The sequence below is a fragment of the Phyllostomus hastatus genome, unplaced genomic scaffold (assembly GCF_019186645.2).
Source record: "Phyllostomus hastatus isolate PE091 unplaced genomic scaffold, TTU_PhHast_1.1 phas_scaffold_39, whole genome shotgun sequence".
Taxonomy (NCBI): domain Eukaryota; kingdom Metazoa; phylum Chordata; class Mammalia; order Chiroptera; family Phyllostomidae; genus Phyllostomus; species Phyllostomus hastatus.
Genome location: NW_025334028.1, coordinates 5,395,623 through 5,407,910, shown reverse-complemented (window position 1 = coordinate 5,407,910; position 12,288 = coordinate 5,395,623). Strand labels below are relative to the sequence as shown.

At 34.8% G+C, this 12,288-nt stretch overlaps 1 protein-coding gene across 16 annotated transcripts in view; it reads left to right on the top strand.

Annotated features, from left to right (window-relative positions):
* Window positions 1–12,288, top strand: part of PARD3 (par-3 family cell polarity regulator) — a 686,648-nt gene that overhangs the window by 381,656 nt on the left and 292,704 nt on the right. For all 16 annotated transcript variants that reach the window (XM_045819999.1, XM_045819993.1, XM_045819992.1 and 13 more), the window contains 2 exons: window positions 125–253; window positions 2,410–2,448. In XM_045819999.1, coding sequence (XP_045675955.1) covers window positions 125–253; window positions 2,410–2,448 — 168 coding nt within the window. The remainder of the gene's footprint in view (window positions 1–124; window positions 254–2,409; window positions 2,449–12,288) is intronic.

Here is a 12,288-nt window from a genome sequence, read left to right as displayed (position 1 = left end):
TTCAGAATTTACTATGAAATGAGTTATGTTTTATCACAGATATGATCAGTTCTAGAATGTCTTTTCTTCTGTTATCTGTTTGCATAGGATTGCAGCTGAAAACTTTTTTTAAAATTTGTTTTAGGTAAATGGAGTAGATTTAGCAGGCAAATCCCAAGAGGAGGTTGTTTCCCTGTTGAGAAGCACCAAGATGGAAGGGACTGTGAGCCTTCTGGTCTTTCGCCAAGAAGATGCCTTCCACCCAAGGGAACTGGTGTGTAAATTTAGAGCAGATTCACGTGAGCCAGGGGTCTGGGCTAGCTTCCCGATGGCCAGTGTTTCTTGAGACATTGTCCAAGCTGTTTCCATATTTTATGTCTTTCAACCTTAATACAAGCATTCTTTTCTCATATTTTCTCAGTCTTAGATCTCTACAACATTGAATATAAGGGCATTTAAAAATCTGATTGCAGGGATATCTTCTAGGACAGTAAATGTTTGTTACTGAATGAGTTCAGAGGGACTGATTGAATACAGATATGATTTCGTCACTGTTACTTCAAAGACTATTGTTGAAAGCTTGCCATGTTCTCCAATACATGTGACAGATCTTCCTATTTCAGATTTGCATAGTCCATGTAGCTAAACCAAATAAAGATGGTTGCTTTTTGTATGAAAAAGAATACCATTGCTAAACATTATTACTGAAAATAAAAGGACTTGAGTGGCAGTAAGCCTCATGGCCATTAAATACTGATGAAGACATTATTTGGACTGACATAAATCAAATGAAAAGGCATTTGTGTGCAAACTGTTTTACTTTTTATGCATCTATCAACACATCTAAATATTACAGGGGGTATTTAGTATTGGTGCAAAGGAAGTATGTGTATTAAATTGACATAATTCTAAGTGTTTTTCTGCAAAAGTGCTAAGTTTTATATATATATAAAATCGACATAATTGGAGGAATCTCCTTTATCTTTTGATGTGATGAGAATTGTTTTACTTCAAATACAAGTGATATTTGAATATTTCAAAATAGGTTCTAGTTGGGTCATTTGACATCTCTTTCAACTACCTTCCAGCTTTATCTAAAAAACAATTCAAATATACTAGAGTGGCAAGGTTTTAGGGGTACAGGCCCCAAATTTGTCCTATAGCCCTAAATCTCTTAAGCTAATATGTCAAATATGGATATGTCATGGTGAATACTGTTCCTTATTATAAGCCAGATAAATTTTAGTTGTAAGAATATTCCATCCCGTGGTTACTACACATCTAAAATTTTCTGTAACTTTGTGAAAATCAGATTTTGATAAAGCTGAAAAGTGAACACTTTTATTTCAAGAAGATTTTGAAAAATTATAAAAATGTTTTAATCTGTCTTAAAATGTTTAATCGTTACTCTTTCCCCTCACTGTTAGCCAATTTTGTATTTAAAATGCCACTTGATCATAAACCTGCAGATGTCTTAAAAAGTTGTAAATTAGTACTTAAAACTGAGATTTAGATGTGATTTGGGGAAGCTTTGGTTCAGTGTACGTGAACTGGGAATCGTATTGTCAGGTTGCTGAAGCCTCAGCGCTGCTCTTAGGCAGCCTTTCCAGAGTTAGTGCCAACATACAACACGCTTAAGTTATGCAGGTTCTTCTTGTCCAATTTTGATTTTCCAGGCTTCTGTTTTCCCTTCTGCTGCCTACTTATTTTTCTTGGTTATTTAATTTATTGCTTGTGAGTTTTTCATTAAGGAGTGAGCCAGTAGTCTATCAGTCTGTTACTCATGCTGCAGCCGCTTGTCAAGATTTAAATGAATAAAATTCTGAAAACTTAAAGAGGGGTATTTAAAATGATCTTTGCATCTAATTATCAAAGTCTTTTCCTCTGTTTGGGGTATCTGTATATAATTTCTCTCTACTTTATCAATATATGCCTTTTAAATAAATCAACCTCTGATACAAAGTTACCTTACAATATGTGAAAAAAAAATCACATTTAAAACCTATGTAATATTTTGATTCTTTTGGTTCACACTGATATTATCTGATCTAGCTATCAAATTATAATATACCTTATAACTTAGATTTAGTTAGGAAAATTACAAATAAATTAAAAAACACTGCTATGAATAGAAAAGCCATTTGGTGAGATTTGTTTTCCTCTGTATAATAAATTGATGCTATACTGTGAATGAGCAAGTAAAAACTTATATCCGAGACAGTTTTCTTAAAACATACACCCACACAAGAACTATGAGATCAGTGAAAGTTTACAAGACAGAATAATATATTAGCCAGAATATAATCACCCTTATATATTGTGTGGATTTTACAAACCAGCAAAATTTCCTTTGGAGTAAAGCTTTGTATCCCTGTGTTATGAAGATGGCTTTGGTCAGTCTGTATTTATGTTTTTCTTCAATTCTTCTAGAATGCAGAGCCAAGCCAGATGCAGATTCCAAAAGAAACGGTAAGAGCTTTGTCTTTTGTAGGATACAGAGATGTTTGAAAGATAAATGGAACTAACTTCTTACTAATTAAATACAAACTTAATGTCCTCCCTCTTCCTGGCTCATATAGATTATTATATAAGTTTATTAAATTCCAAAGTGGTCTTATCTTAAGGTGATTTACTGCTATAATTCCAAATATAAAATATTTTGTGATTATTTTTGGTCATACAGGGATAAAAAAGGGAGAAAGATTAGATTAGTTTTCTATTATCTGCATAATAAGAGGGACCAAAAGTTGGTGAGCCTAGTAGTTCAACATATATGTAAAGTATTGGGCTGCAAAGTGAAAAAAAGAAAAAAAAAGAAAACTTGATAAATGCACAGAAAAAATAGGGAGGGTAAAAGCACAATAAAAATGTATCATAATCAGGAAAAATTAAAATGTCAGTAATTAGGCTAAATATACTAGTTGTCTTAACACGTAAGTATTTTATTTATTATGAAGTATTATAGCATATTGTAAGAGATGGGCTAATTTAATAAAAGTAAGAACTCACAGTGTAAATTAAATGCAAATCTAGTTTTGTTCTGTTTAGAAGACAGGTCCTAATACAGACTGGGGATAAAGGAATAAGTGAGTTCTAGCAGGCAATACTAACATAATAATAGTAAGAATTGCCATAGTGGTCTCTGAAAATGTTTTGTAGTGTGGACTCCCTATATGGGGGAAAAAAGACAAGGTGTTCTTATTGGCATGTAATATCATCTGGTAGAAATCATAATAGTTAGGACTTTCGCACATCAAACAACATCACATAAAACATATTATTCCTAAACTCTTGTAAAAAGAAAGAAAATTTCACAAAACCATAGCCACATGGGTGATGCTAAATACATATTTTCAGAAATTGTCAAAAGGTGAAAAATATGAAGAATTTGAGTAACATATTTAACAGATTTTATTTCTTCTATGCATTTAAAACAAACAAATTTGAGCCTAATAAGCAAACAAAATGTTATTTTCATTATTTCATAATAACAGATGGGTAACAAATCAGCCCTCAGAGGAAAATCCATAAACAACCTTGAGAACATTACACATTCATGAGTATGGGCTGTAGAAAATTCATAGTCTTAATTTTTTATTTCTGAAATCAATGGGTTGGTAACAGCTGGTCAGAATCACAGCAGTGTTTGTGAGTGTGTTTGTATGTGTGGTGGGTGAGTTGATAGGTGAGGGAAATGGAACAGGTTGATTCTAAAAAATAATGTGGGCACAGTAGTGATTTATACTATTTTAAAAGACGATAATGATGACAAAAAGTACTGTAAAGCTAAAATACTTAAAATAGCATGCTATAGCATGATTGAAACAGACCTGATGTTTGTATGTATTTAAGGGTGGCATTTCAAAATAGTGGTAAAGTATGGGTTTTATTAATGTTTAAAGCAGTTAGCCATTCACTTTTAAAGGTTAGGTTACTTCTCTCTTACCATACACTAAGGTAAATCCCAGTTGATTATGAAATTAAACCTAAAACATATAGAGAGAAGATATGTAAAGTCCTGTGTTAACTTTGGAAAGTGAATGCTAGGCAGGCATGAAGCAGTCAAGATGTCATTAGGTAATAGATGGGTGTTAGAGAATTTGTGTGTGACCGTGTGGGTTTGTATACTTCTGTAGAGGAATAACCAAACCATGAAATAGTTACAAGATTAATGCAAGATGATGAAAGTATTTTACAGTGTGATCCCTGGGTAAAGACCACTCCTATGTTGTTAGAGTTTTAGTATCATAGAACTTTTTGGAAAACAGAATAACATCATACATAAACTACATCTGTTACTGTCTAAGACTGTCTGAGGTGGAAAATGATGCTATAAGCAGTACAGATAGGTATGTTCTTTAAAAAATTTAGTCAGTCCTAATAAGGACATAGATGATTAGCTCTGAACTTTTCAATCACTGAAGGGGAGCAGCACCATGGGCTTTAAGTGTGGTGTTTATTCCATTGAGAATTGCAAGGTCCTTTCCAATCCACTCTGCATCACACTCCAGCCCTGTGCACTCGTGAGAGCATGCCAGAGAAAATGACAATTCAGACACCTTGACAACAGAAGTGCCATATGTATGCATGCTGTCTGATTTCCAATTACAAATGGATTTTTTTCTGATGAGAGTTTTCCAAGTAAATTCAAAAAGCATAGAGTCTTCTTACAAATGTTTTCTTTTTAAAATGCATCTTTGCATCTGTGGCTTTCTTTTATTTCAAAAATTTTAATTGAATTTCTTGGGACATTGGTTAATAAAATTAAATAGGATTCAGGTGTACAATTTTACAATATATCATCTGTATATTGTATTGTATATTCATCTCCCAAAGTCAAGTCTCCTTCCATTACCATTTATCACTCGTACACCTTGTTCTACCTCCCCCACCCTCCTTTCCCTCTGGTAATCACCACCCTGTTGTCTCTGTCTAGGATAGTTTATTTTTCTTTTCTTTTTTTTTTTTAATTAATCCCTTTACTTCTTTTATCCAGCACCACAACCCCTCTCTCCTCTGACAGGTATGAATCTGTTCTCTATCTAGGAGTCTGTTTCTGTTTTGTTTGTTAGTTTATTTTGTTGATTAGATTCCAAAAAATTAATGAGATTGTATGGTACTTGTCTTTCTCTGACTGGCTTATTTCACTAAAATTATATTCTCTAGGCCTACCCATGCTGTCACAAAGGATAAGATTTCCTTATTTTTATGTCTTGAGTGGTATTCCATTGTGTATGTGTACCACAGTGTTTTTATCCACTCATTTACCAATGGACACTTGGACTACCTCCAAATCTTGGCAATTGTAAATAACACTGAAATGAACATAGTACTGCATGTATTCTTTTAAATTAATGTTTTGGGTTTCTTCAGATATATTTTTAGAAGTGGAAACACTGTCAAGGAAGTTCCATTTTTAATTTTTTGAGGAAACTTCATACTGCTTTCCAGAGTGGCTACACCAATCTGCCTTTTCACCAACAGTATACAGGGAGGTTCCCTTTTCTCACCAGATTCCCTTTTCCATATCCTCACCAGGACTTGCAGTTTGTTGATTTATTGATGATGACCATTCTAACTGGTGTGAGGTGAAACCTTATTGGGGTTTTAATTTACATTTCTCTGATGATTAGTGATGTTGAGCATTTTTCATTTATCTATTGGCCATCTGTATGTCCTTCTTGGAGAAGTGTCTGTTCAGGTCCTTTGCCCATTTCTTAATTGGATTATTTGTTTTTTTGGTGTTGAGTTTTATAAGTGCTTTACAAATTTTGGATACTAAGCCTTTAATGGATGCATCAATGGTGAATATGTTCTCCCATTCAGTGGGTTGTGTTTTAATTATGTTGATGATTTCCTTTGCTGTGCAAAAACTTTTTAGTTTGATGTAGTCCCATTTGTTTATTCTTTCATTTCCCTTGCCCAAGGTGCTATATCAGAAAAAATACTGCTATAAGAAGTGTTTGAGATTTTACTGCCCATGTTTTCTTCTATTATATTTATGGTTTTGAGTCTAACATTTAAGCCTGTAATTCATTTTGAGTTTATTTTGTATGGTGTAAGAAGTCAGTCTAATTTAATTTTTTGCATGTATCTGTCTGGGTTTCCCAACACTATTTGTTAGACGGACTATCTTAACCCCATTGTATGCTTTTGCTTCCTTTCTCAAATATCAATTGACTATAAAGGTATTGGTTTATTTCTGGGTTCTCTCTTCTGTTCTGTTGATCTATGTATCTGTTTTTATGCCAGTGTCATGCAGTTTTGATTACTGTGCCCTTGTAGTATAGTTTGACTTTAGGTAGCATGATTCCTACAACTTTGTTCTTTCTCATGATTGCTGTTTTTATTTGGGGTCTGCTGTTGTTGCATATAAATTTTTGGAATATTCAAGTTCTGTGAAACATGCCATTGGTATCTTGTTTGATTGGAAATGCATTGAATGTATAGGTTGCTTTGGGTAGTATGGACATTTTAATGATGTTAATTCTTCCTATCCATGAACATGGTACATGGTTCCACTTATTTGTATTTTCTTCAGTTTCTTTCTTCAATGTCTTGTAATTTTCCAAGTCTAGGTCTTTTACACTCTTAATTAATTTTATTTGTAGGTATTTTTTGAAGCAGTTGTGAATGGGATTGTTTTCTTAGTTTTCCTTTCTGATAGTTTATTATTGGCATATAAAATGCAACTGATTTCTTGGTATATATTTTATATCCTGTTACTTTACTGAATTTATTTATCAGTTCTTATATTTCATAGTTCTAGAAAACCTCAAGGGATGTTGGTGACTGAGTTGTTTGGCTTTGGGTTGGGGGCCATTCCCCCTGCTTTCCTGTGAACCTGATTGGTACTTCCCCTTCCTGGGAGATTCACTATAACCACCTCTGGGCTTTGGAGGCCCCACCTGCCTGGCTTCTGTTTGCTCCATCCTGCCAAGGTCGGGACAAAATCTGGGACAGACTAAGTGTTGTGTGTCTGGGGTGAGAACTATACCCACTCTCTTCCCTGAGGCCTGACCAGCAAGCACTTCTTTCTCACTGGAAATCCACTAGCCGCATCCTCTCAACTTCGACAGAGTCTCTTTCAGTGACTGGGCCTAACAGGCAGCTGATAGACGGATGCAGGAAGGGGTGGATCTCAGGGTGCCTTGGGACTTTTGTTGACCTGACCCTGGGCCCAGTGCTGGTATTAGTTGGCCTTGGTGCACAGTTTGGTTCTTCCCATGCTCAGCAGAGGAAGCCACAACTGTCGATCGCCTGTAATGCACAACATGTTGCCCAGGGCAAGTCACAGGGAACATCTGCCATAGGCCTGCACAGAGACTCTATAATGAAGCCCAGAGCCAACATACAGAGCGGGATCCAGTAAACTGCACAAGTGTCATATTCATTCATTCATTCATTCATTCATTCATTAGCATTTTTTTATTGTTGTTCAAGTACAGTTTTCTGCCTTTTCCCTTCATCCCACCCCTCCCCACCTCCCTCCCCTGTTTCCACCCCCCTTGTTATTGTCCATGTATCCTTTATAATTGTTCCTGTAAACCTTTCACCCTTTTCCCCTATAATCCCTTCCCTCTCCCCTCTGCTCACTGTCAGTCTGTTTTCAATTTCAGTGTGTTTGGTTATATTTTGCTTGCTTGTTCGCTTTGTTGATTAGGTTCCTGTTAAAGGTGAGATCATATGGTATTTGTCTTTCACACAAATGGCATATTCAAAAGGAGATCTCAGCAGGCACCAGAACTTGCTGAGGTGAATTCTTCTTTATGTGGTCAGCACCTGCACGGCAGCTTGCACACCATGGTTAGAACTGAATTTCACAGTCAGCCTGCCTGAGGGTTGATATCTCACACATGAGTGGGCCAATAGCAACTAGGACTCAATTATAAGAAGAAGGCCCATATAACCCACACAAGGGACATTACTGGAGTACCCTACACAGGGGATAAAGGAGACTGCTCCACCGGATCCCATAGGACATCTGCTGGATAAGTCCGCCCCACGAAAATTGGGAGTCAAAGCAGATCTACCTAATACATAGAAATAAACACAAAGAAGCAGCCAAAATGGGGAAACAAAGAAACAAGCCCCAAGTGAAAGAACAGGAGATATCTCAAGAAGAGCTAAATGAGATAGAGGCAAGTAATTTCTCATATAAAGGTTAAAGGTAATGGTTATAAGGATGCTCAACAGCATAAAAAAAAGACATACAAACCATAAAAAAGAACCAGTTAGAAGTGAAGTTTATAATGCCTGAAAAGAAGAATGCAGTGGAAGAATTAAACAGTAGGTTGGGTGAAGCAAAGGATGGAATCAGCTATTTGGAAGACAAGATAGAAAAACAGCCTATCAGAACAGTATAAAAGAAAAAAGAATTAAAAAGAATGAGGATAGTTTAAGGGACCATTCAGACAACATGCAGCATAACATCTTCATCATAGGGATGCCAGAGAGAGAAGAGAGTGAGAAAGAGATGAAGAAACTATTTGAAGAAATAAAAACTGAAAACTTCCCTAACCTGTTGAAGGAAAAAGACACTCAAGTCCAGGAAGCACAGAGAGTCTCAAACAACATGAACACAAAGAGACCCAAACCAAGACATCACAATTAAAATGCGAAAATTAAAGACAAAGAATCTTAAAAGAAACAAGAGAAAGACAGTTACCTATCTACAGGGGAGCTGCCATAACTGTCAGTTGATTTCTCAACAGAAACTTTTTAGGCTAGAAGGGACTGGCATGAAATATGCAAAATGATGAAAAACATATGCAAAAATGAGTACAACCAAAGCTACTTTGCTCTGTGTCTTTTTTTCTGTTCTTGGTCTATATGAGATACCATTATGGTTCTTAAATATTTTAAAGTTTTAATTTTAAAAAATTGATTTCTAGGGCCTCTGTCATTCTTTGTACTTAAGACTTAAGATCATTAAGTCTTAAAATTCTCTGGTATTATTTAAATGTCATGTGATTGTAAGCACCTTGAGAATAGGCATGCCCTGAAGCTCAATTATTTGTTTGTTGGTTGATTGTCACAATGATCAACAACTGATTTAGTTTGAGAAATGTAAAGCATTAAGGTAGATAAGTAGGGTCAATAGCTAATGACCTTTTGAATTTTTGTGGTATAATTTTTCTGTGCATCTTTTAAATATTATATTAATTAATGAGAATGAGAGATTAGAAACTCTGGTTTACAGTTACCTATTCAAAATGGGACAAAAAGCTGGATTATTCTGCAAAGTCTCAAGATCACTTGCTTCATGTCCAGAACCAACTCCTTTGCCTTTGGAAAGTTTATCACTTTATATAAGGCACTCTCATGTAAATGTCCGGCTGAGACAAGAAATTTATGGATGTGTTAGGGTTCTTCAGAGAAATGAAACCAATAGGATGTGTGCATATATAGATAGAGATTTTGTATAAGGAATTGGCTTGTGTGATTGTGGAGGCTGGCAGGCATTAGCCCAGTAGAGCAAATGGTGCAGATGAAGACCAAAGTCAGTCTATTTGATAATTCACCCCTTGCTCAGAGAGGCTTGTCTTTCTGTTCTGTTTAGGCCTTTAACTAACTGATTGGATGAGGCCCACTCATATTGTCAAGGACCATCTCGTTTTAGTCATAGTTTACTAATTTAAATATATTAATTACATCCAAAAACACCCTCCAAGTTGACACCTAAAATTAACATCCTAGTGAGGTAGTCAGATTACCTAGGAGGAACATATCTGGGTTGTGGGCCCACTTCCTGGTTGGGATATGTGCAAGAGGTGACTGATCAATGTTTCTCTCACACATAGATGTTTCTCTAACTCGTTTTCTCCTCCCTTCCCATCTCTCTAAGAGTAGTTTTTTTTTTTAAAGGCAACCTGTGGAGTGGGAGAACATATTTGCAAATCATATATCTGATAGGAGATTAATCTATAATTTATAAAGAACTCATGCAACTCATTAGCAAAACGAATAATCTGGTGGAAAATGGGGAGAAGATCCAAATATTTTTCCAAAAAAGGTGTACTTTTGGCTACCAGGTTATGAAGAGATGCTTGATATCACTAATTATCAGGGAAATACAAATCAAAACTGCAAGATACTATCTCACATCTGTTAGAATGAATTTCATCAAAAAGTACAAGAGATAAGTATGCAAAATGGTATGAAGGTTTCTCATGAAATTAAAAATAGAACTATCATGTGTTCTAGCAATTCCACTTCTGAGTATATATTCAAAGGAAGTGAAATCAGGATCTCGAACAGATAGATGCACTCCCATTTTTGTGGCAGCATTATTCACAATAGCCAAATTAGAGAAACAGCTTAAGTGTCTGCCAACAGATAAATTGATGAAAAGATGTGATTTGTGTGTGTGTGTATGTACAAATACACACAAATGGAATACTATTCAACCATGAGAAAGAAGGATATCTTGCCATCTGCAACAACATGAATCAAACCATTAGGGCATTGCTAAGTGAAATGAGTCAGACAAAGACAAAGACAAATATTGTATGATGCCACTTACATGTGTAACCTAAAAAAGCTAAGCTTAGAAGCAGAAAGTAGAATGGTGGCTCCCAAGGCCTGGGGGTTGGAGGGAAAGGGGAGATGTGGTCAAAGAGTAAACTTACAATTACACGATGAATAAGCTCTGGGCACTTAATATGCAGCATAGTGATTGTAATTAAAAATGGTAGAATACATACTAGCTTCAAAATAGATCTTAAATACTCTTACCACAAACAAGTAATGGTAATTATGTGATGTGATGGAGGTGATAACTAATGCTATGGTGGTAATCATTTTTCAATATATAAGTCTATCAAGTCAGTATATTGTATACCTTAAACTAACAATGTTATATGTCAGTTATATAACAAATAAAGATGGGTTGGGATACTTGAGTCAGACAAAGCAAATGGGGGAGCCTTCTGTGGGGGTGAATTGTACGTCATGTTGTCTTTATTGAACCTTTGTACAAATTCTTTGGGATAAACTTTTTTGGGATAAATCATCAAACACTTTTTTAGGCTTACTTTGTAAATTAACTTGGATATTCTAGAGAACATAGGTAAAAGTGTGCAAAACTTTATAATTGGAGATTTTTTTGAAAATTTATACTATCATGCTGATTGTGTTGGTTTGGTTTGGAGCATCTAATGTTGCTATTGTTACAAAGAATTTTATAAAATGTTTTCTGTTTCTAGTGCTTTAACTACTCAAACTTCTCTCAGCCTTATAATTTATTGAAATAAATTTCAAATGATTCAAACTTATTTTAAATAGATTAATATATTAAATAGATTAGTATTTTCATGATCTTACAAAATTACTAATGACTGTAATAGTGAATCTGAGTGTTTAAGGATTTTGTTTGAAATTGCTTACTATATTTACAGTAAGATAAGGATTTCTTAATGTTTGGTTATTAGTTATTTTTATTGTACTTTTGTGGTATAGTGACAAAATTAATATCTTTAAAATTTAGTGTGTCCCTTAATTTGGGTTTATATGACATTTCTTTGATTGGATAAGTATCTTTCTGGCTTAATATTACAGATTAATAAGTGTATGAAACTTTTTTTCAGTATTTATATTATCAAGGAACATATTTTTAAAGTCTCTAAATTTTACTTATTTTACATCCAATGTTTGAATTAGAAAGGAGCACAACAAAGCAGATGTGACCTTTGAAGTCACATCTAAACCTTTTAGGTCACAGATTTTTTAACTTTGTCAATAAGAATAATTAGCTCTGAAATATCATCATAAATTACATGCATAAACATTCAGCTCACATATAGGATAAGGTATTAACTTAAAGCAACTTTTACTGTAAGACTGGAGGGTTATTTTCTTACACAAAAATTTTAAAGAACCTCTATGTTTAAAAAATTTTCCTCTTAACTATAAATAGAACTGCTATTTACTATTTATGATGACTGCATATTTACTTTTTGTATGTAGAAGAAGTGCGTTCACTTTTATAAAATCTTTTGTTAGGTGTGAGAATGTAATGGTCGCCACTATGGTGCAGTCATTTTGTGAGAGCTGTCATGAAGTGCCCACCCCTAGTCAGTCTTCCCCTCCCAGTACCAGCCCCTGCCCCACATCTGCAACAGTACTCTTCTTTCCCCTCTCCTATGCTGCTTTTTTGAAGGAGCATTAAAGAAATGGCATGCAATGGGGTTTTATAATATGAAAAGTAATGTATATTAGTGGTAGAAAATTCAGTCAAGCACAGAGAAAAAATCAGTCACCTGCAATTATGTGACTTCAGTGCCACCATTTTGATGTGCGTTTCTTCTT